General features: G+C 45.4%; 1 protein-coding gene across 1 annotated transcript in view; it reads right to left on the reverse strand.

Annotated features, from left to right (window-relative positions):
* Positions 1-7913: 7913 nt before the first annotated feature.
* LOC143804616 (DNA-directed RNA polymerase I subunit RPA2-like) overlaps positions 7914-25432 on the reverse strand; it is a 51021-nt gene continuing 33502 nt past the window's right edge. Inside the window, exons 10-15 of the mRNA XM_077282873.1 lie at positions 15765-15898; positions 13059-13229; positions 11964-12120; positions 11683-11879; positions 10170-10423; positions 7914-9168 (exon numbers count right to left, since the gene is read on the reverse strand). Coding sequence (XP_077138988.1) covers positions 8286-9168; positions 10170-10423; positions 11683-11879; positions 11964-12120; positions 13059-13229; positions 15765-15898 — 1796 coding nt within the window. The 3' untranslated portion in view covers positions 7914-8285. The remainder of the gene's footprint in view (positions 9169-10169; positions 10424-11682; positions 11880-11963; positions 12121-13058; positions 13230-15764; positions 15899-25432) is intronic.

Here is a 25432-nt window from a genome sequence, read left to right on the forward strand (position 1 = left end):
TCTGAGCAGGGGGGGGGGGAGGATATGTAAGAGTCATGTCGGTCTGGTAGTCGGGGGCAGGTATATCTCGCCCAGGTATTTGTCCTATGTGAATTAGGCCGCTCAGTATCTTCAGGATACCGAGGGGTTAATAAGTGCAGGAATAAAGGCTGACCAGCTGGAGGTTTCAGGTGTCAGCCTGGGGCACACACAATGCCTGTCTGTGTGAGGCAAACGTGAGTGAGAGCTGTGCTCGTGACCTGTGTAATGTTAGCTGGGTGGGAGAAGCCCCCCAGTTGTTAGATAGGAACGTATTTGTATAGTTAGCGCCGGACAGGCAAGGATTTATTTTTATGTTTTGTTTTCTGTATTTGCTTTCACTTTAATAAACCTGACCTGAGGTCAGTCTACTTGGAAACCTGCTGTCGCCTCAGAGTTTAATGCACAAACCACGTGACCTTTGACCCCAGCAAAGGCGATCTCGGAGTGTTTTGTTACAGTCTTGAAATGTATTTTTGCAGACTTCTGACAGAAAAGTGCCTAGATTGAAGGGTTTGCCATCAAATGTTTCAAAGAAGTGATGCACACCCTTTTTCCCACTAGGTGTTTTTCAAAACCTGAAGCAGAAGAAAAACAATCACAAGCCTGAACACATGACCAGAAAGTCGTTGCAAAATGGAAATTGGGGTCATATTTCAACTATTTATTGTGGCATCTTCTCAGAGAGGACAGATCCAAAAGACATTAAAAAACTCAGTGTGCACATACCCTTACTGCAAGTTTTTAGCGATAATTGTGCACTGGCCAATAAATTCACCTGTCTGAATAGGAGACAGCAAAAGAAATACCGGTATCCATTAATTCAACTCCCTTTCATATAAATACTAGATGGTGGCCCGATTCTAACGTATCAAGTATTCTAGAATATGTATGCGCAGTACATTGCACAGCCCACGCAGTACATTGCACAGCCCACGCAGTACATTGCACAGCCCACGCAGTACATTGCACAGCCCACGCAGTACATTGCGCAGCCCACGCAGTATATAGCGCAGCCCACGTAGTATATAGCACAGCCCATGTAGTATATTGCCCAGCCACGTATATAGCACAGCCCATGTAGTATATTGCCCAGCCACGTATATAGCACAGCCCATGTAGTATATAGCACAGCCCATGTAGTGTATTGCCCAGCCCATGTAGTGTATTGCCCAGCCCATGTAGTGTATTGCCCAGCCCATGTAGTGTATTGCCCAGCCCACGCAGTATATAGCAATGCGGGCATCATATCCCTGTAAAAAAAAATAAAAAAAAATAAAATAAAAAAAAAGGTTATATACTCACCTTCCGGAGCCTCCGGATCCAAGTGATGCTTCTCGTCCGCTCCGGTCCCAAGAGTGCATTGCGGTCTCGCGAGATGATGACCTAGCGGTCTCGTGAGACCGCTACGTCATCATCTCGCAATATCGCAGCATGGAGCGTCGGGAGGAGCGGGAAATGCCTGTTGTCGTTCAGGGGGCCGACGGACTGTGAGTATCTAACTATTTTTTATTATTTTTAACATTAGATCGTTTTACTATTCATGCCGCATAGGTAGCATGAATAGTAAAAAGTTGGTCACACAGGGTTAATAGCAGCAGAAACGGAGTGCATTACACCACGGCATAACGCGGTTCGTTACCGCTGCCAGACTGGAGGGGTGTATGCGGGCGCCGGGCAGTGAGTGCGGGCACTGCGGGGAGTAAGGAGCGGCCATTTCCTTCCGGACTGTGCGCGTCGCTGATTGGTCGCGGCAGCCATGACAGGCAGCTGCCGAGACCAATCAGTGAACGAATAATTGTTACAGACAAACGTAAGTGACCCTTAGACAATTATATAGTAGATTAATTAAAAGGCCACCATCATGTTGGAGGTTTCTTGGCCATCTATTATTCCGTGTCGGATGCTCCTTGGCACACTGAGGCTTGCCCTTGGAATAGAAATACTTAATCGCTTCTAAGCGGAGTCCTGTCAGGAATGTTCCATGCTAGCAACGTGCTCATCCTCCATACTGCAAGCCACGCAGCTTCACATACATAGCCATTCTCAACAAATTCTATATTTACTAATGAATGCCTGGCATCTGCTGCTTCAGAACCTGCCAGGAACATGGCGACCATCTTCAGGAGATTCCGATCATTGACCAGATTACAGAATGGCATCCTCACAAAAACCTCTGCACTATTCAAGTTTACATTCTGTGACTTGTGCTATAATACGGGCATTTCTTTATAAGCCATTTATTAGAACGGTGTGGACTTGGGCTTCAATTTCATGGCTTCACTACTCAATTTGTTTTATGACCTGTGCCATTCTTGTCAAAAACTGAAATGGATCCCATCAGAAAGGAGGAACTAAATATTTTTCAATGTACCAGTCTGAGACCAAAGATTTGGTCATGTATAGAGGGTTTAGATGTAGTGGAAATTTTGTGATTAAAAGCTTTTTCACCATTTTTTCAGTAGTAGTCATTCATAGAAACAAGGCAGGTGTTACGTACGTGCTCGGTGAAGATTCGGGATTGCATTTGCATCTTTTTGTCTTGAGTGTTTTTCATTTGTGCTTAATTCTTTTAATTTGCACCTTTTTAAAGTCTACTTTATATGTGTTCACTAGTGATGAGCGAGTATTTGTGACTGCTCAGAGACTTAGTTTTCCTTGCCCGCAGCTGCATGATTTGTGGCTATTAGACAGCTTGATTACATGTGGGGATTCCCTAGCAACCAGGCAACCCCCACATGTACTCAGGCTGGCTAGCAGCCGTAAATCATTCAGCTGCGGGCAAGGAAAACTAAATCTCTGAGCACTGACAAATACTCAGAGACCACCCGAGCAACAAGTACACTCGCTCATCACTAGTGTTAACCTGTTTGTTTTTTACATCGTGAGCGGCATTAGCGGCTGATTCATCAATTGTGACTTTATAAAAAGCTGCTAAATTTTTTGTGCAAATTTACTTCAGTCTTGCACTGGTTGACGTTATGTATGCCTGGAAAGTTTTGCCTAAATTTTGCTACATTATAACATGTAACATTTTGAGCTAAAAAGTCACAAAAAAAGCCAAAAAGGCAAAAATTAAGAGCATTTTTTATTTTCTGTAAAATAATGAACCACACATTCCATTTTGAAGAATTTGGCATCGAACCGTCAAACACCCCAAGGTAGTAATAGAAAAATATTTTTTTAAAAAAAGCAAAAAAAAAACAAAAACCCACAAATGGTAAATCAGGGCCTGCCTAAACATCGGGCTCACCAACAGGATAGCTACCATATCTCCTACAAACATCTGCTCTTATAATGGCATGTGTATGGAGATATTTAACACCACAAAAATCACTTTTAGAAGAGAAAAAAAATGATGTATAAGCAGAAAATGACAGAATGATATGGCAGCACAAAAAATATGCAGCGCCTCTGTGGGCTACTATAAAAGCTCCATGCACAAGACAAATATCTTGGAAATTCTCCTTTCCTTAATTTACGTAATCCCACTTTGATAATTAAATTTTGAAAACTTTATACAAATGACGTACACCATGTTTGAATAAAATTAATAACCAGTGTCTGTTCACAATAGCCAATGATGGATGTCAAACACAGTAAGTCACAATTCTATGTTCCATTTTTCTTACACGAACGTGCAAGATCCTTACAGAAAAATTCTTTGTGGTCACACTCCTGAATACAGGAACACCCTCCGCAAACTCTGAAAGCCCCTCCAAGTCAACTGAAAATGGATTCACCAAACTAGACAACGCCACTAAGTCTATGTAGAGTATATATTTGCCTAGTCCGTGTGAATGGAATGTGGCCGTTCATAAAATTGACACCACTTCATTTGTTTTTGGTCTAGGTCTTGCTGAAATTTTCTGTATGTAAACTTTTGGTCTTTAGAAAAAAAATGACATCAGTTTCATGGGATAGAGCACCATGTACAGTAGGGTATTGTGCATACAATGTCTTGTAGACACGGATGTATCCACTTTGTTTTGAAGCAGAAGATGCCTCAGAAATATGCTGGCAGGTTTTTTCTCCCGAAGCATCTCTTTTGGCATTTTGTAGACTTTGCCACCAGCAACTTTTTATTTAAATGTTAGATATAAAATAGTGACAATTTCCAAGCAGAAGATGCCTGAAGAATGGACGGGTAACTTGTTTTAGACGCTTCACAGCTTTCAAAACCTTAAACGCTTAGAAAAAAAAAAAAAAAGGTAGCACATATACATAGCGCTTTTCCAGGAGGAATCCACCCTAGAAAAAGATGTAATGTGCACATATACTTAGGTGCCGATTCATCAGGACCAGCGATGTTCTTGTCAGTCTTAATGAGGGGGGAGTACAGGATACAGAAGCTCCTGATTCATTTAGAGTTCAGAAGGCATTTGGGATATAGCATAACAACATGCCAAGGTAGGTGATGATACACAAGAGGTGAATGTTTGGGAAACAGGTTTTGGAAGGATTGTACATATTTGTCCTTCAGCTCTGATGTAGACGCAATGGTGGTTGCTTTGCATTACACAGTCTGTAAAATGAGCAGGAATGTAGAAGAAATACAGTTTTAGAAACTAAACAGGCAAAAGCTCCGATTTCCCAACATTCTGCATAACAGGTTATTGCTTCCAGGCATGTGATCTAACAGTATAGAAACGTCACCTGAGATCCCACAATGCATTAATATCTGGTAACACCAGTCTGTAGTTTTAAGGGATTGACTAATTGTGTTAAGCTATAAAAACTACAGAACATCAGCGCGTCCCCCCCAATCCTTAATAAGCCATTCTACAATGCTCAGGTAAAAATTGGACGAGGAGCACTCTGCATCCATAGAAATGAAATGGTGGAGGCTTTTCCATGTCAATTCCCTGATTCTCTGCAGGTATAGGAGACTTTGATGCCTAGAACAGGTGGAGAAGTGGTCGGAGTGTGGGCACAGTCGGGAAATAGTCATGTAGAGTAAATCACGTGACCCCATCATCATTTTTATGGCCTGAGTGCAATGCGTCCAGATTTTTACACAGGTAGCAGTGTGGCTAGAAGTGCTTGTGATGGGGAATTTACAGTTTTAAAGCATAAAACACAATCAGGGTCAGACTGGGGTGGCTGGGGACCACAGAGGTAATGGACTCTAGGGGCCCACCCTTCAGCTATAAGCACATCTGTTAGCCGTTATCCCCGATATAGTGGAGCTGCTCCTGAACATTTACTGTGCGCCACAAAAACTGGGATAAACAATTACAGTAGCTTACATGAAAGGGTTCTTTGGTTAAAACAAGTTATCACCGATCCATGGGCTCTACAGGATAGGTCATCGCTGAGGTCCGACCATTAGACACTGCACCAATTGAAAGAGTGAGTTTTATCTCTGACTAGAAATAGGCCCGATGCTATTGCATAGGGAGTGTGGTGAAATGAACATCTCCCGACGGTGTGGCCGCAGGAGCTTTTAAACACAGCCATGTTTAAATCTCCCGCGCAGACACCACCGGGAGATCGGCAATACCGCTAACAGCTGATAGAACAGCAACCCGGCAGGCGACCAATCACATCAGCTGCTAGCGGTATTCAAATCTGGCGCCAATACCGCTAGCAGCTGATGAATCCCCTGCCGAGGCTGGTGACCAAAATCCCACGTAGCAGTGCCGCGCGGCTTTGGAGGGGGACTCACATCCCGCGCTGCACCGCTCATTGGCTCAGCCGGCGGGGTGTGGGATTTGAATGAGCGGTGTTGCACGGGTTTGGTGGGGGATTTGAATCCCGCACCGCTCATTAGCTGAGCCGCTCCTGGCCGTACGGCTTTGGCGAGGGATTCAAATCCCGCGCAGCACCGCTCATTGGCTCAGCCGGCGGGGTGTGGGATTTGAATGAGCGGTGCCACACTGCTTTGGTGGGGGGGATTGGAATCCCGCACCGCTCATTAGCTGAGGCCAGAGGCAGACTTGGCGGGGGATTCAAATCGCGCGCGACAACGCTCATTGGCTCAGCCAGTGGGGCGGGGGATTTGAATACCAAGCCGTTTAGCCAATGAGCGATGGCTTTGGCAGGGGATTTGAATTCAAATCCCCAGCCAAAGCTGCCAATCACATCAGCTGCTAGCGGTATTCAAATCTGGCCTTGGCGGGGATTCAAATCCTGTGCGGCACAGCTCATTGGCTCAGCCGGCACGGTATTTGAATCCTGCGCCGCTCATTGGCTGAGCTGCCCCTGACCGCACGGCTTTGGCAAGGGATTCAAATCCTGCGCAGCACCGTTCATTGGCTCAGCCGGTGGGGGCTTTGAATCCAGGGACGCTCAGCCAATGAGCGGTGGCGTGCGGCTTGGCGGGGGATATGAATCCAGGCCGCCATATTGGAATACCCATAACTTGGTGTTCCAATATGGCAGTCGGCGGTTTACTGATGCGAGCAGCCGGGAGAATATCCTGACGGAATAGCGGTGCCGTTTTTGTCACTTCCAGCCGCGGTGGATTGTGGGATAGCGACACAATCGCCGGAAGCTGTGACAGAGCCGATTGTCAATTATATATTAGATAGGACACAAATCCCCATTTAAAACGCAGCGGCGGGTGAGATGTCTGAATGAAGCTCCATTCATTCTCTTTGGGGCTTCCAGAAAAGACAAGTGCAGCGCTCGCAGCCACAGAGTGAATGAATGGATAAGTGGTCAACTCGGACGTACCACTCTAGTCTAATAGGGATAAAAATTACACATTCTGCCGATTAGGTCCAAGCAGTCAGACTCACACTAATCAATGTGTCATCACCTATCCTGTGGAGAGGTGATTATTTTTTTTCACAGGAGAAACCCTGTAAGTGCATCTCCGCCGCTGTGTACTAAGTATTTAATCTCTAATGGAAATAAAGAATCTTCTCCTAAATAATATCAGAGTGAACAAATGACCACCACAGACCACACAATCCACTATACCAAGACCAATAATACCACAAACAGGGAAGAAATACCACCACAACATGACCAGACCACATAGTGACCAAATAATACCAAATATTACCAGCATATAGCAACCAAGTAATACCACATAGGAAAAATACCGCCACACCATAACTTAAACTACGTATTCCACCACATAGGGAACCAAATAATACCACATACAGGGGACAAATTCTGCCACACTATGACCAGACCACAAATTACCACCACATAGTGACTGAATGCTACAATACTAATCATGAATACAAACCACAATACCAACAACATGGTTATTACCACCAGTGATATTATACACAAGAGCCCTGTATATAGTGTCAGTGTACAAGTAACACAATGATCACCAGTGACATACACAGATATGGCTCCTGGTCCCCCCTCATATCCATCCTGCCCTCCCCGCCATATATCCATCCTGCCCCTTCCCCCATATATTTAATCCTGGTCCCTTGTAATGGCCGCATGCACAGAAGGAAAAAAAATAAAAAAAAGATTCCTCTTATCTGCCTGCGCTCCAGGCACCATCCTCCTTTACAGATTTGGGGCGCTCATATTAAAATTGCCACCGTCCTATAGATGTGTGTGCGCCGGTGACATCAGTCGCATGCTCGTCTGTGTTCAACGGGACGCGCACCACCGTGGTTCTGGTAATGAATGCTGCGTTCGCATGCCCCTGCACATACTCTGCCTGCGCATTTAAAAAGGGCCTGTGCCCCTAAAAAAAAAAAAAAAAAAAAAAAAAAAAAAAACGCACTTTTTTTTCTTCTTCCCACAGACATCTCTCTGGTCCACTGCAATGGCCCACCAAGGATTTCCCCCGATACCTCGCCAGTCTAGTCCGACCCTGAACACAATTATGTATGGCATATTACAAGTTTTACTAGAAGGTGGATGACGCATTTAAAAAAATAAATAAAGAGAACAAATAAAAGTACTGACAAAGAAGCCAAGATACAAGAAAATAAAAATTAATGTTTATCCAGACACTGGTGTCACTTACAGAAATGCTCATACTATAGAAAGCACGTCGGCGCTAAACCACTGGTACATACACTCTGCAGATATATCATCTTCCATACTTTGGTTCTACTCATGACTGGTGGTGTCAGATTATTCAATCACTTTCTGACAATCAGATAATCCTTGAGCTTTCCAATACCAGGCATATCTGGCTGGATAGGAGAGTGGCAATGCCTTCACAATAGTGAATGGTGAATGTTTCCATGTAAAAGTTATTTCCATCGTTTTCCTGCCCAGGAGGAGCACAGGTACCAGCAATGGTATAAGGCACGTGCAGAAACCATCCTTCCATCTGCTCCTTAGCGCACGGACAGTTTAACATTGATGTTCATTGCTGCCAACTCCGCCACAAAGTACCGAAATACATATGGCACAGAAATGACGTCAATTGTATCTGTCCGGTCACAGACCAAGCAATAGTGTTTCCGGTTTCGCATTGAGGACCAAGATGGAGGAGGCTTCTCCAGGATAGGCGACAGGAGGCTGCCGCAGGTCACACACACATGGGCCTCCGATCTATCGGAACAGTTAAAAAGCCTGTCATGAAGAAGGAAGGAGGTTCCATGTGCCAGCAGGGCATCACGCTCCATCTCTCCAAAACGAATTCCTCCTTGTATGTTTCTGCCACCCACAGGCTGGTTGGTCACTTTGTCACGAGAGCCGGTTGTCCTAACTTGGAACTTGTCAGAAACCATGTGACGAAGACGCTGGTAGTAGACCACACCGATAAAAATGTCCGCCTCCAGCTCAAGCCCACTAATGCCGCTGTACAATTTCTCTGTGCCATAGTAGTTATAGCCAGCAGCCTTCAACATTTCACCAAAATATTCCAGAGCAGAGTTCTCCTCAGAGAATGTGAAAGGAGTGGCATCGTGGCACAATCCGTGGAGTGCGGCCGATTTACCGGCCATGCTCTCAATCAACATCCCAATCGTCATTCTGGAAGGGAATCCGTGCGGGTTAAATAAAATGTCCGGAACCATCCCGCTTTCTGTGAATGGCATATCCTCTGCCGGCCACAGTCTGCTGAGGATGCCTTTCTGGCCATGTCGGCTAGCAAATTTATCACCTATGGTGGGGTTACGCGGGATCCTCATAGTGATGCACACGGATTGGAACTTTCCAATACCCAGGTCATTGCTGCAGGCCTTAATGTTGTCAACAATACAGTCCTCCTTACTCCTGAGAAGACAAGACATGAGAGTGAAGAAAAATCCCTGAAAACAGTCTCACAGGTCACTCTTATCAGTAAGGATATGTTCATGCCTACAATAAGGGCCCGTTCACATGTTGCAGTTTTGTTGCGTTATTTTCTGCTCAGATGTCACAAAACATGAAGGATTTCCTAGTCCCAGCAAAGTGAATGAGAATCCTGAAGTCTCATGCACACGCTGCGTATTCGTGACTTGTAGATTTATATCTGCAGTAGGTCAATTCTTTCAGCATTTTTGCTGCAGATTTCACCCAAACTAAAGAGTGGGGAAAAACGCATCAGAAACACATTAAAAAACCATGTAAAAAATTCTACTATTTTCCAGCCAATAGATCAGTATTGCAGCAGATTTTCCATACCTGAACTGCATTTTCTGTGTGCTTTTTTTGCGACTTTTTTCACCCATTCAAATAAGCAACAAATTCACTGCAAAAAGGATGACTGACATTCTGCGTCTCAGCAAACACACACCAAGGCTAAGTTCACACTGGGCGTTTTTTATGCTAATTTTCTGCTGTGTTTTACAGTACCGGCAAAGCCTATGAGATTTCAGAAACCTCATGCACACACATTGTTTTCTTGTCATCAGGATTTTGTGCTCTGCATGGTTTTTTGGACATAGAGCATGTCACTTCTTTTAGCGTTTTTCACCCATTGACTTGAATGGGTGGTGAAAAAATGCACCAAATACACAGGTATCAGGTTTTGTTGCGTTTTTTGGGCGAAAACCTGATTCTATGGAACAGGACTTTTTTCCCCCAACACTAAACTTTATCAGCATGCACAAGAGACAAATCCAGCATTGTGTGCACAAGATTTCAGAAACTTCTTGATTACGCAGATTCTGTAAAAGGCCATATATTTTACACACCAAAGAAGCTACATTACAAAAATACAGCAAAAACTCCACGAGTGAAGATAGCCGATGCCAAGAAACGTGTCCGTGTGATGTAAAGCTTGTACGACTCACTTGTAAAACACCACAAAGTTCTCTCCAGTGTTTTGGTTCAGATAACCATAGTACGGGTCCCCAAGACGCAGGACAGCGCCTACCGGGGGCAGGCCATCGTCATCTAGTTTCCCCTTTATCCGTTCATCGTCCGGTTTGATTCCAAACACAAAATTGTCTTCGTGATCTTTTATTTTTTTAGCCAGGTCGATGACATCGGTTTTGTAAACGCTCCCATGAGCGAATCCTCTCTCCCAAGACGATTTGTTCAAAATCTGCAAACAAAAGTAGTTTATATCAGATGGATGATAAGGAGCCATATCAGGTATCCAGCACAAAGTAGCTATTTAGTGGTTATATAGTATCGCATCAAGGGTGGTGTTTGACTTTAAAGGGAAGCTTTTTTTTGTTATGTAATCCAATAGCAGTATGATGCAGGGGCTGAGATCCTGATTACAGTGATGTGTCACTTACTGGGCTGCGATTTGTTGTTTCAATACAATCAGTGTTTTATCAGCAGGAGATTATCATTACAGAACAACTTGACACATGCATCCTAGTCCAACCACTGCACTAATGAGCAGCTCTATCACTATACAATGTACACAGAAAGAGGTGGTGCGGATGGGGTCATACACGGCTGCAGATTACGCAGGGCTCAGTTGCTGAGGTGGGAAAACTGTGAACATCATCACTGCTACACCCATTGCCGAAGTAATTGGGCAAAGTATGGCCTGCGGGACACAAGCGGCCCTTTGGCTGCTCCTATGCGGCCAGTGGAGAGAGACAGCCAAAGACCGAAAACCAGTGGCATCCCACACAAAACATCTGCCCCCTGCCACAACTTCACCAGTATCTTCATCCTTGGGATGCAGACACTGATGAATAAAATAAACAGAAAGCAGTCAGCTCCCTCTCCCACCATTCACTGGAAGGCTGTATGAGGGGCTTTGTGGGGGGACAGTACACTGTGTGCAGTAAATCGTACGGTTCTGATTAGCTGCTACTGGTAAGAATACAGTTTATAATGAGCCCTATTGTAACATGTATCAGCAGTATCAGCCTATCAACAGACTAAATTCTGCTCAATATTAAGAGGTAAAAAAAATTCTAAAATAATAACAATGAGATGAATTAAGTACAGCGTATAGGTTCGTCCATAACAGTCATGATATTTCATCTGGCTCTTTAGGAAAATGAAATGCCCACCCCTGAACTAATTGATACATCGCTGGAATCAGGGTCTATGTCCCTACATCATGCTGCTGTTTAAAATTCGCTTTAATATTAGGAAAAGGGTTCACGTATAGGGTGCAATAAATGCACAAACATATGAACAGAGAAGTAATAAAAAGAAGCTTCATCCAAACCTATTAACACTACAAGCAGATTAAATCTATCCAACGCTATGTAGATAGATTATATTTTATACCCATAATTAATGGGGTTCTTTTGCACATTTCATATAAAGGATCTGACCATCCTCTGCACTTACCCAATTCACAAGTGTGAACAGCGCCTAGAGAGAACTTACCATCGCATCCTCCATATCATATCCCGTGTATGAAATCACCGCTACAATGGCGTTTGTTCCGATTGGATAGTTATCCATGTCAAAATAATCATACATGGTGGGACGCACCAGAGGACTCTGGGGGGTCTGCAGACGATACAGTTTGTTATCAGAGCGATCCTGATAGGTTAAAAGAGGGAACCCCATCGTCTGTTTACCTGGAAATCAGAACAGGACAGATATCTGAACAGTGCCATACGGGTCCCGTGTGCACACGGTGGGAATATCGTGCGTGTACCTACCCATCTGACACTGGTACATATTCCTGGGGCTCTGGTTGTGGTCGGAGAAGGGGATGAAGTTGGCCACAACACTCATCAAGCTGTGAGGAAAGAGCTCCTGATGGGTGGTCACTCCGGGCACAATTTCACCCTCATATATCGCCACGTTCAAGAAAACCTGGAAGAGGGGCACAGATGGGAATCTAGATACATCAGTGGGCTTGAAGATTAATGAAAAACAGTTACTTCATGGAAAAAAGTTGATTTTAATATGAAGTATCACAAAGTAGAAACCTCACACAGATAGCCAACCTCTATGTAATTAATACCCCCCCTTCCTAATCACCGCTCCTAGATGCTCTAGTCTAACCCCAAATGCTGTACACAGACCAAACGCAGGCAGGATCCCCATTTCAGATGTGCTCCCCTACAAAAAACATAAATGCTGCACACTCTGCCAACAATGGGTTAATATAACAAGGAATCGGCTCCGTTTAATCTCATTTAATCGGAAATGAAGAAATCATGTTCTAACCAGGCTGACTGGGAACAAGGGGCTTTCACTATTGTACTGTGAGAAACAGTAAGAATGAGATAAGTCCATCCGGATCAGCCAGAAATTCTGCACTGCTGATCCAAAGAACTGAAAAAAAATAAAGACCTTTCATCTTAGAGGAATAAAAAATGAATTTATGACCCCAAATGTTACAATTGGTAGTTGTGAATTCGCCATCAGCTTCAACTGGCAGAAAGTTCCATAGTCCCAGTGCTCTAAAGACTCTCCTCCTCCTCCGCGGGAGAGAACCTCATCTACCCTACAGCAGAGGTCAGCAAGTGCTGGCACGCTGCCTGCTGTGGGACTACACCTCCCAGCAGGCCTTGAACAGCCTGCAGATGCCACATTGGTAGATTTACAGTCCAGGGTAGAAAATAATTAATTTAGGTAACTGATTTAGTTAGTTTCTCCTATACACACCCCCTAGTGTAAACTTTACTGGCAGATTACGCTAGCGCTATTTTTTTTGTGAAACATTATTTTGCACGCTGATTTCATGACGACCACACTACTCTGGTCTCGCCTCCATGGTCCCTCGATCACAATGTGTAATACCGCACCTGCTCCAATGTGCCGATCAGCTCTTCTTTCCCTACCGCCAAATTCCTAACAGGACGGACCATCCTGCAGGGGGTGGTGAAAACATACAGCCCAGGGTAAAGACTCGCTTTCCCAGTCATGGGGATGAGCACCACCTCAGTCCAGGGTGGGATCTTCTTCTCCTGTGTTACCTGGGAAATAGGAATAGGTCATATACAGAGTGGAGCGAATTTGTCCGGATTTGGGTCCGAATACGATCGGCAGCAAATATTGTTTTTGCAATATTCGTTGAACGTCATTAGAGTCAATGGGAGTAGTAATTACCGAATATGTTCGGAACCGATCATCAAACATGCATTCAGCACAAGTAGGGCACCAATATGGCAAATTCGGATTTGGCGACCGAAGCCGAACAGTCGCTCAACTCTATACACGGTTTAGTAGAGATAATTTGTAGTCCACAGACCACCGAGAGAGCTTGTCTCAAGCAACTTGTGTCACATACTGATTGCATCCATCCTAGGAGGTCAGCAAACCCTCTCTCAATGGAAGACATACTTGTTTAACCCTTTACTGCTCAATAACTTAAAGGAGGTGCCTGCTACTCAGACAATGGCTTCTCAATTACTATATTTCCCCATGTTCTAATAAAGACAGCCTGTTCTCTCCTCTGTGTCAGCACCGATCCAGCAATGGCTGCAGGGAGACCCGGCACCGACAATCAGCGGCCGCTGATGGACCTCTTCCCTCTTCACTGTCACTTCCTTTGGCTGTAACGGACATCTGGAGGGGGCTAGAGAGCAGCAGCAGCGGTGACTTCATCTGGATGTCAGTTACAGCCAAAGGATGCGACAGTGAAGAGGACCATCAGCAGCCGCCGATTGGCTGCAGGGGTCACGTGACAAAACCATGTCATGGGAGATCCAGCACTGACATTGCTGGACCGGTGCCGGCACCAGAGGGGAGAACAGGCTACTTTTATTTTAGTAAGGTGCAATATAGTAATTGAGAAGGGACAGCGAGTAGCGAACAACATGATTTAAGGGGTTTGGGTGAGGAGTCCGGTCTTACACGGCCGATGCTGGCAGCGTTACACAGCCAGAACCTGCCTTTAATGGCAGCAGTTGGAGCCAATTCTAATTGCTCCCGTTTAACCGCTTAATTGCCGCTGTTAATCTGTGAGTGGCATGAGCGTGGTGGGGCACCCTTGTGACAAGTCCAAAATGCAGATAAACTAAAAGGGAAAAGAAGCTTATGCTATTGTTGCCTCCGCAAAAGTCCAATCTCTCAATATATAAAATAATTTAACTCATAATAAAGTGTAAACAATAAGGAAAAGTTCATATTTTTAACTTACTAAAATAATAAAATAAAGGACCTGGAAGAACCAGGTTATGAGGTATTTGATACCACAATGAATACTGTAAATATGAGAAAAAATAATTGTAGAATTGCGCTTTTCCTCCACATTTCACAACTGGATATTTTCTCCCCTTTACATCACATGGTAAAGTGAATGTGATCATTCAAACCTGCAACTTATCCCACAAAAAAAAAGATTAGTCCTATAGGATTACATTGATGAAAAGTGTTTTTTTTTTTTTTTTTTTTTTTTTTTTTTAAGTTATGTATTCTTAGAAGGAAAAAAAAGTAAAAAAACAGCCCAAAAAGAAAAATTGTTTCATTGAAGTGAATCTGTCAGCAGGTTTTCACTATGTAATCTGAGAGCAGCGTGATGTAAGGATAGACCTGATACTTGCAATGTCACTTACTGGGCTGCTTGATGCAGTTTTGATAAACTCAGTTTTCCCTGCTGCAGATCTAGCAATTCTGAATGCCTAGCGCTGTCTAATCCCGTCCACACAACTGATTGGCAGCTTTGTGTTCACTGTGCATAGACAGAAAGCTGCCCATTAGTGGTGTGGGTGGGGTAATACAGAGCTCAGCATTCACAGAACTGTTTCATGGGATAGAGTAGGAAATGTTCCAAAAATTAAATATATGAGTCAACATCTGCACAACAGCTCCCACTCTGGTGCCCCCTAGTGCTGCTGAAAAGAATGACATCCCACCCATTATGTGACCTCTCAGCCAATCACTGGCCTTTTTTTTGCTGCAAACTCCCCTTGAATATTAAGAATCTTAGAAAACCTCTTTCATGGGAAGTTTTTTTCTGATTAAAGGTTGTCCCCTTTCACAAATATTTTCCCTTTTTGCGAAGTTTGGTTTTTCAACAAACAAAAAAATTCCAACAAAATAAAATGTGTGTTTCTTCCTATCCTGGGGTCTTGCGATGTGTCTCTGCTGCTGCTCTGGTCTCTGGTTGTGGCAGTGACGTCCATATCCCAAACACGGAGCTCAAGACCTCTCAGCAGCTTTGACATCTGTAGTGATTGACTGCAGCTACATCGGCATGAAAACACCAGAGACCTGGGCAGCGGAAGACAAAGAGGACGACCTTGGGAGGGCAAGTAAAGCAGAATTGTTAATAATGAACTGTACATCTCAAAACTGACTACTCTGGAAAGCAGCAGGAATAAAATAGGAGCAAAAAATGGACACTTGAGCTGGTGACCCTAAGGAAAAATAGCTTTTGTTCAACGTGATCTTAAAGGGTATCAAAGCAGACAGCAGGAAAATGAGGGCGAGTAACACTAGAGGGTGAGGAGGATTACACCCTGCAGTCACTGTCTCAGACGTCAGATATTCCCCACAAGAAGTATTACCTTAAAATTTCGAAGTGTATGGACAACATTTGGAGCCAAATCTTTCTCCACCCAGCCCACCATTGCTCCATCCAACATGACCGGGTAACAATCTGGAAAAGGTTTTCCAGGAATCCCATCAACCGGAGTGATTCCTGGAAGAAAAACCATGAATATTTAGAAGATTCCATCCAAACATCTAAGCCATTACTGAACGCACCACTGCCCAACCATCTGCAAACCCATTCTGCTCAGCACATACTTTACCTCTTTTGGATTTGTATTGTACTGGCTGATTACATAGATTGATTGCCTCCATGCTATGCCGCATTGATGCAGTAATTGATGCAAAAGGAGCCCCGAAAAAGTATTGAGTGCATTTACAGAACATACATTTCAACATTTTGGATTTTAAAATCATTTTCAAGCTGGTGTCACAAATTTTTAGCTCGCAATTTTTTTATTTTCTCAAGGGTAACATGAGAAACTAGACCCCAAAATTTGTTGTCCAGTTTGTCCTGAGTACGCTGATACCCCATATGTGGGGGGGGGACCACTGGGCGCATGGCAGAGCTCGGAAGGGAAGGAGCGCTGTTTTGGAATGCAGACTTTGATAGAATTGTCTGCGGGCGATATGTTGCGTTTGCAGAGCCCCTGATATACCTAAACAGTAGAAAACCCCCACATGTGACCCCATTTTGGAAACTAGACCCCAAGGAACTTATCTAGATATGTGGTGAGAACTTTGAACGCCCAAGTGCTTCACAGAAGTTTATAATGCAGAGTCGTGAAAATAAAAAATCTTTTTTTTTTTTTTTCCACAAAAATGTTTTTTTTTAGCCCCAAACGTTTTAATTTTCCCAAGGGTAACAGGAGAAAGTGGACCCCAAAAGTTGTTGTCCAATTTGTCCTGAGTACGCCGATACCGTGTGTGTGTGTGTGTGTGTGTGTGTGTGTGTGTGTGTGTGTGTGTGTGTGTGTGTGGGGGGGGGGTACCACTGTTTGGGCACACATAGGGGCTCGGAAGGGAAGTAGTGACGTTTTAAAATGCAGACTTTGATGGAATGTTCTGCGAGCGTTATGTGGCATTTGCAGAGCTCCTGATGTACCTGAACAGTAGAAACCCCCCACAAGTGACTGCATTTTGGAAACTAGACCCCCCAAGGAACTTATCTAGATATGTGGTGAGCATTTTGAATGCCCAAGTGCTTCACAGAAGTTTGACGCATGGCCGTGAAAATAAATCTTTTTTTTTCCACAAAAATGATTTTTTAGCCTCCAATATTTTTTCATTTTCACAAGGTTAACATTAGAAACTGGATCCCAAAAGTTGTTGTCCAACTAGTACTTAGTACGCTGATGCGCCATATGTGGGGGTAAACCACTGTTTGGGTGCACGGCAGAGCTCAAAAGGGAGGAAGCAACATTTTACTTTTTGAGCGCAAAATTGGCTGTCTCGTTTGGAGACCCCCTGATGTACCTAAACAGTTGAAACCCCTCAACTCTAACTCCAACCCTAACCCCAACAGACCCCTAACCCTAATCCCAAGCCTAACCATAACCCTAATCAAAACCCTAAGCCCAACACACCCATAATCCTAATATCAACCCTAACCTCAAACCTAACCCTAATCCCAATATACCCCTAACCCTAACCTAAACCTAATCCTAATCCCAAACGTAACTTTAATGCCAACCCTAAACCTAATCCAAACCCTAATCCCAACCCTATCCCTAATCTCAACTCTAACTTTAGCCCCAACCCTACCTCACAGTGACCAAAATAAAACAAGAGGAAGAATCTTCCTCTGCCGGCTGGCAGATCACGGCGGGCGCACTACGCCCGCCATTTTCTTACAGAAGCAAGAAGCCGGCGGCCAGGAGAGGAAGCAGGAGGACCCAGGGACACCGGTAAGTATAACAGGGTCCCCAATCCCTCTATTTCTCTGTCCTCTGATGTGATCGCACATCAGAGGACAGAGAATGACACACATCGCAATTTTTTTTAATTTTTGCGGTCGCCGGTAAACGGTTACTGGCGATCACAAAACAGGGCTCTGTAAAAAACGACCCCGATCATGTTCTTTGGGGTCTCTGCTACCCCCGGCAGCCGAGACCCCAAAGATCTGCCGGGTGCCGTCCAGCGGGAGAACTGCGCATGCGCCCGCCATTTTTTTGCCGGAAGAAGATGGCGGCGCCCATGGGGAACCACGAGGACCCCATTTCTCTGTCCTCTGATGTGCGATCACATCGGGGGACAGAGAAATTAAATGGTAAATAGCTTTTTTTTTTGCGACCGCCAGTAAACAGTTAATTACTGGCGATCGCAACTCGGGGGTCGGTAAAAACCGACCCGAATCATGTTCCCTGGGGTCTCTGCTACCCCCGGCAACCGAGACCCCAGAGAAAATCCGACTCTGGGGGGCGCTATGCACTTTTTCCACAGCGCCGTTAATTACCAGCGCTGTGGTTCAAGTACCCTTAACTGCTGCCGTTAAAAGGCGTATCGGCAGTCGCTAACGGGTTATATGTTTACATATGTTATTTGTTTTCCTATATATCTGCTCTGGTCCAATCATGGACTGTGCCATCATCTACATTTAGCTATTATTTTTCACTTTATAATTTTACTACTTATGGTGCACAGGTCTCCTCCATAGACAGAGCAGTTATATTATATAATATTAGATCATGATGGTTTACTAAATTTTATTGACACCTATTATTGTTATGATATTCACATACTACCATTTGTATTTTATATAACTGATTATACTGTGTACTCCTCTTGTGCCTTACACGCTTCTTATTCCCAGTCATACCCACCCCTTTTTTCCTGTACTTATTCCCCCCTCCTATATTTTTTCTCAAATATACAACTCGTGTATTTATATTAATTATAATAAAAATTGCTATTTTAGCCTTTCTAAAAAGTGTTGTGCTTTTGCCGTTTTCTATATCCCCTTTTACTGGCGATGATATATATGATCGAGGTCTTGTTGATGTGTGATTATACTAAACTAGATGGTGGCCCGATTCTAACGCATCGGGTATTCTAGAATATGTATGTTTATAGCAGCCACATAGTATAAAGCACAGGGCACGTAGTATAGAGAAGCCATGTAGTATATAGCATACAAATATTACGTGGCCTGTGCTATATAGTATGTGGCTGCTATATACATACATACATATTGTAGAATACCCGATGAGTTAATAGAGGCCACGCAATATATAACACAGGCCAAACAGTATAACACAGCCCACGCAGTATATAGGAGCCACATAGTATATAATACAGGCGACGTAGTATATAACACAGGCTCACGCAATATATAGCACAGCCCACGCAGTACAAAACACAGGCCACATAGTAAGTAACACAGGCCACGTAGTATATAGCAGCCATGTAGTATGTAGCACTGCCCACGTAGTATATAGCAGCCATGTAGTGTATAACGCAGCCCACGCAGTATCTAACACAGGCCACGTAGTATGCAGCAGCCATGTAGTTTATAACACTGCCCACGTAGTATATAGCAGCCATGTAGTATATAGCAGCCATGTAGTATACAGTACTGCCCACGTAGTATATAGCAGCCATGTAGTATATAGTACTGTCCACGTAGTGTATAGCAGCCATGTAGTATATAGTACTGCCCACGTAGTATATAGCAGCCATGTAGTATATAGTACTGCCCACATAGTATATAGAAGCCATGTAATACTGTATATAGTACTGCCCACGTAGTATATAGCAGCCATGTAGTATATAGCAGCCATGTAGTATACAGTACTGCCCACGTAGTATATAGCAGCCATGTAGTATATAGTACTGTCCACGTAGTGTATAGCAGCCATGTAGTATATAGTACTGCCCACGTAGTATATAGCAGCCATGTAGTATATAGTACTGCCCACATAGTATATAGAAGCCATGTAATACTGTATATAGTACTGCCCACGTAGTATATAGCAGCCATGGAGTATATAGTACTGCCCACGTAGTATATAGCAGCCATTATTTACTGTAAGAGCAGTGAGACTATGGAACTCTCTGCCGTATGGTGTTGTAATGAGTGATTCATTACTTAAATTTAAGAGGGGACTGGATACCTTTCTTGAAAAGTATAATGTTACAGGTTATATATACTAGATTCCTTGATAGGGCGTTGATCCAGGGAACTAGTCTGATTGCCGTATGTGGAGTCGGGAAGGAATTTTTTTCCCCAATGTGGAGCTTACTCTTTGCCACATGGGTTTTTTTTGCCTTCCTCTGGATCAACATGTTAGGGCATGTTAGGTTAGGCTATGAGTTGAACTAGATGGACTTAAAGTCTTCCTTCAACCTTAATAACTATGTAACTATGTAACTATATGTAGTATATAGTACTGCCCACGTAGTATATAGCAGCCATGTAGTATATAGTACTGCCCACGTAGTATATAGCAGCCATGTAGTATATAGTACTGCCCACGTAGTATTTAGCAGCCATGTAGTATATAGTATTGTCCACGTAGTATATAGCAGCCATGTAGTATATAGTACAGCCCACGTAGTATATATAGCAGCCATGTAGTATATAACGCAGCCCACGCAGTATTTAGCATTGTGGGCACCATATACCTGTAAAAAAAAAAAAAAAAAAAAAAAGAATTAAAATAAAAAATAGTTACATACTCACCCCCTGGGATCCAACAGCACTCTGGCGATGGGCGCACGGCTACCGCCATCTTCCGTGCCCAGGATGCATTGCAAAATTACCCAGATGACTTAGCGGTCTCGCGAGACCGCTAAGTCTTCTGGGTAATTTCGCAATGCATCGCCGGGAACGGAAGATGGCGGCCGGCGTAAGCTACGGAGGGGGAGTATAGCAGTTTTTTTAATTATTATTATTTTTAACAGTACATTTTTTACTATTGATGCCGCATAGGCAGCATCAATAGTAAAAAGTTGGGGACACACAGGGTTAATAGCAGCGGTAACGGAGTGCGTTACCCACGGCATAACGCGGTCCATTACCGCCGGCATTAACCTTGTGTTAGCGGTGACTGGAGGGGAGTATACGGGCGCCGGGCACTGACTGCGGGAAGTAAGGAGCGGCCATTTTCTTCCGGACTGTGCCCGTCGCTGATTGGTCGTGGCTGTTTTGCCGTGACCAATCAGCGACTTTGATTTTCATGACTGACAGAGGGCGCGACCAATGAATATCCGTGACAGACAGAAGGACAGACAGACTGAAGTGACCCTTAGACAATTATATAGTAGATATATATACAGCTCTGGCAAAAATTAAGAGACCACTGTAAAGTTTTATAAAAATCAGCATCTCTACATGTCTGACAGCCATTCCATTCCAGAGTCAGTTGAATTCCAACCAGAGTACACCTCATTCTACTTAATGAGCTTCTGATAAGGTGATCACCTGAACCAAATCTTATTTAACGAAGGAAAGTATAAAAAAACACTATTGAGGTGTTCACAATCCTCTTGCAATAGGACAAGGTGGATGGCAAAACAAGTGCTAGTAGTAATAGGAATGAAAAAAAAACAGGATTTTTGGTTGCTTACCGTAAAATCTGTTTCTCGGAGCCTTCATTGGGGGACACAGGAACCATGGGTGTATGCTGCTGCCACTAGGAGGCTGACACTATGCAAATAAAAAAGTTAGCTCCTTCTCTGCAGTGTACACCCCACCGACAGGTAGTAGGATATTCAGTTAGTGAGAAAGCAGTAGGAGAAGCAATGTGTAAAAGACAAAGAATAATAATATAATCTTTATTTATAAAGCGCCAACAATTTCCGCAGCGCTTCACAGTTTAAGAGTTTCAAACACTCAAAGAGTGTTCAAAGAACTCGAACGTTAACAGTATAACACAATTAACAGAGCTGTTCAACTTGGGAGGGTGCTGTGTCCCCCAATGAAGGCTCCAAGAAACAGATTTTACGGTAAGCAACCAAAAATCCTGTTTTCTCTATTGCCTCTCATTGGGGGACACAGGAACCATGGGACGTCCAAAAGCAGTCCCTGGGGTGGGAAAAACAGACTTCCGTCAGGTCAAAGGACTCACCACTGTCACCTGCAGGATCCTTCTGCCTAGGCCGGCATCCGCCGAAGCGTAGGTATGGACCTTGTAAAATTTGGCGAACGTGTAGATGGAAGACCAGGTTGCCGCTTTGCAGAGCCGTAGGGCGGAAGCCCTGTGGTGCACCGCCCAGGAGGCGCAGACTGCCCAGGTCGAGTGAGCCTTTATCCCCGGAGGGGGCACTCTGTTCTTGACCCGGTAAGCCTCCAAAATTGCCGTTCTGATCTAGCGAGCAATAGTCGCCTTGGAAGCCGGCAGGCCTCTGCGCGTGCCATCAGGAATGACGAAAAGAGAATCCGTCTTCCGGAAAGCGGACGTTCTATCCAGGTAGATTTTCACTGCCCTGACGAGGTCCAGCTTGGTCAACGATCGCTCCAGAGGATGAGTCGGAGCTGGGCAAAAGGAAGGTAAAAAACGATACCCTCATTGAGGTGGAAGGTGGAAACCACCTTAGTAAGGAAGGAAGCGGAGGCCTGAGGACCACCTTGTCCTGGTGGATGACCAAGAAAGGAGTTCGGCAAGAGAGGGCCGCCAACTCGGAAACGTGGCGGATAGAAGTGATGGCCACAAGAAAGGCCACCTTCCAAGATAGAAGTGACAGGGGAACCTCCCTGAGAGGCTCACAGGGGGAAACCCTCAGAACGTCCAGTACCAGATTTATATCTCATGAATCCACAGGGGCCCTGAACGGAGGGACAGCATGAGCCACTCCTTGAAGGAAGGTCTTAACCTGTGGCCGAGAAGATACAGTCTTCTGAAAAAGGATGGAGAGTGCAGAAACCTGGCCCTTCTGGGAACTAAGAGCAAGGCCCGAATCCAGTCCTGCCCGAAGGAAAGCCAAAATGGAAGGCAAGGAAAGGGACCTAGGTAAAACGCAGTTGGACTCGCACCAACGGAAATAAGCCTTCCAGGTACGATAGTAAATCCTGGAAGACGAAGGCTTCCTAGCCTCGATCATGGTGTGAATCACCCAGTCCGAAAGGCCGGACGCTCTTAGAACTGCGGTTTTAACAGCAACGCCGTTAAACTGAGCGACCGAGAATTCGGGTGGCAAATCGTACCCTGAGAGATACCCAGGTCGGGCCTGTCTGGAAGGCGCCAAGAAGTGTCCGCGAGAAGATTGACGATCTCCGCAAGCCAAGCTCTCCTGGGCCAGTCCGGGGCAGTCAGAACTACCGGCAGCGCTTCCGCTTTGAACTTTTTCAACAGCTTGAGAAGTAAGGGCAGGAGTGGGAATAGATAGGGCAGCACGAACTGCAACCAATGAATGGCCAGAGCGTCGACGCCCCCTGCGAGGGGGTCGCGAGACCTGGAGACGAACCAAGGAACCTTCCCGTTCGTTCAGGACGCAGTGAGGTCCACGTCCGGAGTCCCCCATCAAAGACAAATCTTATGGAAAACCTCCGGATGCAAGGGCCATTCCCCTGCCGCGAGACCCTTGTGGCTGAGGAAGCCGGTGGCCCAATTGTCCACGCCGGGGATATGCACCGCAGATATCACCGGAACCGTTGCCTCTGCCCAGAGGAGGATATTTGATACATCGGCCAAGGAGCTCCGAGTCCCCCCTTGAAGGTTGACATATGCCACCGCCGTGGCATTGTCCGCTGGATTCGGATAGGAAGAGCCCTGAGAATCCTTTCCCAGTGACGAAAGGAGAGAAGGATGGCCCGAATCTCGAGGACGTTGATCGGTAGAGATGACTCCTGCGCCGACCAATGACCCTGAACAGTCAGGTGGCGAAACACTGCACCCCAGCCGAGCAGGCTGGCGTCCGTCATCACCGCCCGCCAGTGAACTGGAAGGAAGGACCTGCCCTGGGGGATGAGAGGTGACGTCAGCCACCAGTTCAGGGACCGCTTGACCCGGGAAGAGTGTCGGATCGGACGATCCAGAGAGAAGACAGACCTGTCCCACTGTGACGGAATGGTCTGCTGAAGAGGTAGAGAGTGAAATTGGGCAAAGGGAATCGCTTCCAATGTTGCTACCATCCTCCCCAGAACCTTCATGGCCGATCGAAAGGAGAGAAGCCGAGGACCCTGGAGCAAGCGTACGTCCCGAAGAAGGATGGATCTCATCTTCGGGGAGGAAGACTTTGGTTTGACGAGTGTCGAAGAGCATGCCCAGAAAGACGAGGCACTGGGAAGGAACAAGACAGGATTTCTTCCTGTTGACAAACCACCTGAAACGGGCTAGAGTGTCGAGGACGATGGACGGGCTCTCGTGAGCCTGAGAAAAGGGGACGGAGGCTTGATGAGGATGTCGTCGAGTTAAGGAAAAGCACCATTCCCCTGACTCTCAAGATGGCTATCAGCGCCGCCGTGATCTTTGTGAAAACCCTGGGAGCAGTTGCGAGACCGAAAAGCAGGGCGACCAACTGGGAATGCTCCTGATGTACCGCAAAGCGCAGGAATCTGTGATGTCCTGGAAATATAGGGACATGAAATTAGGGGTCCAGAACGTCTATGGAGTACAGAAATTCCTATGCCTCCATGGAAGTGATTACTGAACGAAGGGATTCCATTCCGAAAGTCGCAGACGAACCCTTTTATTTAGTAATTTGAGAACCGGGATTGGTTCGAGTAGAAGCCTGTAAATCCTTCTCTTTCTGGAATGGGAACGATTACCTCCGCGCTGAGGAGAGAGGCGATGGCTGCAAGGAAAACCCGGAAACAAAATCGGATCTTTTGGAGGGCGAGATTCGAAGAAAAGATCCCAGGGCTGAGAAGCGAAATTGATTTTGTATCCCGAGGACATCGCTTCCCTGACCCATGCATCCTCCATCACCATAAGCCAAACGTCAGTGAAGAAAGGAAGGCGACCGCCTACCTTGGGAGATGCGCCGGGATTTCAGTGAGAATCATGCCGAGATACATCTTCCAGGTCTAGACCTGGTGGATCTTCCTTGGGAATAGCAAGAGAGCCAGGAAGAAGTGGACCTAAAGGAAAACTTCTTCCTATGTTGGCGCGCTTGTGACCTCTGCTGTAGAGGAAGAGGTCGGCGAGGTTTGGATTGGGGAGAAGGGAACTTGTCCCCCCCGGTCGTGTCCTTAATAATTCGGACCGATATGGAACCAAAAGACGTGATCCCTGAAAGGGCAAGGTGGTAAGTGCCTTCTTAGAAAGCAGGTCCGCTTGCCAGCCTTAAGCCAAACTGTCCGGCGGATGGCCACGACATTGCTGGATGCCTGAGCTGCACGAGATTCGGCATCCAGGGAGGCAGAGACCAAATACTCACTCGCATGAGAAATCTGGTTGGTAAGCTCCGCTAGCTGTTCTGGTTGGGCCCAGCTAGAGTGCCTTGACGGAGTTGCTTTGCTCATTTGGCCACAGACTTTGAAACCCATGAGGAGGCAAAAGCCGGGCAAAGAATGGACGCAGCCGCTTTAAAGGCTGACTTCGCAAAGGATTCTAAATGTCTACCATTAGATTCCTTCAAAGATGCTGCACCAGGAAAAAGGCCGGACTGTGTAGTCTTGAGACTGGCAGGCCCACTGAGGGAGAAGCGGTCCAGTTGGCGGTGCTCCGGGGAAAAAGGATATAACACGCCGAGGTGCTGTCCTCTTTGAAAGTGTCTGGCCGGATTCTCTCTTTCTCTGGCCATC

This window comes from Ranitomeya variabilis, chromosome 2 (assembly GCF_051348905.1).
Source record: "Ranitomeya variabilis isolate aRanVar5 chromosome 2, aRanVar5.hap1, whole genome shotgun sequence".
Classification (NCBI taxonomy): domain Eukaryota; kingdom Metazoa; phylum Chordata; class Amphibia; order Anura; family Dendrobatidae; genus Ranitomeya; species Ranitomeya variabilis.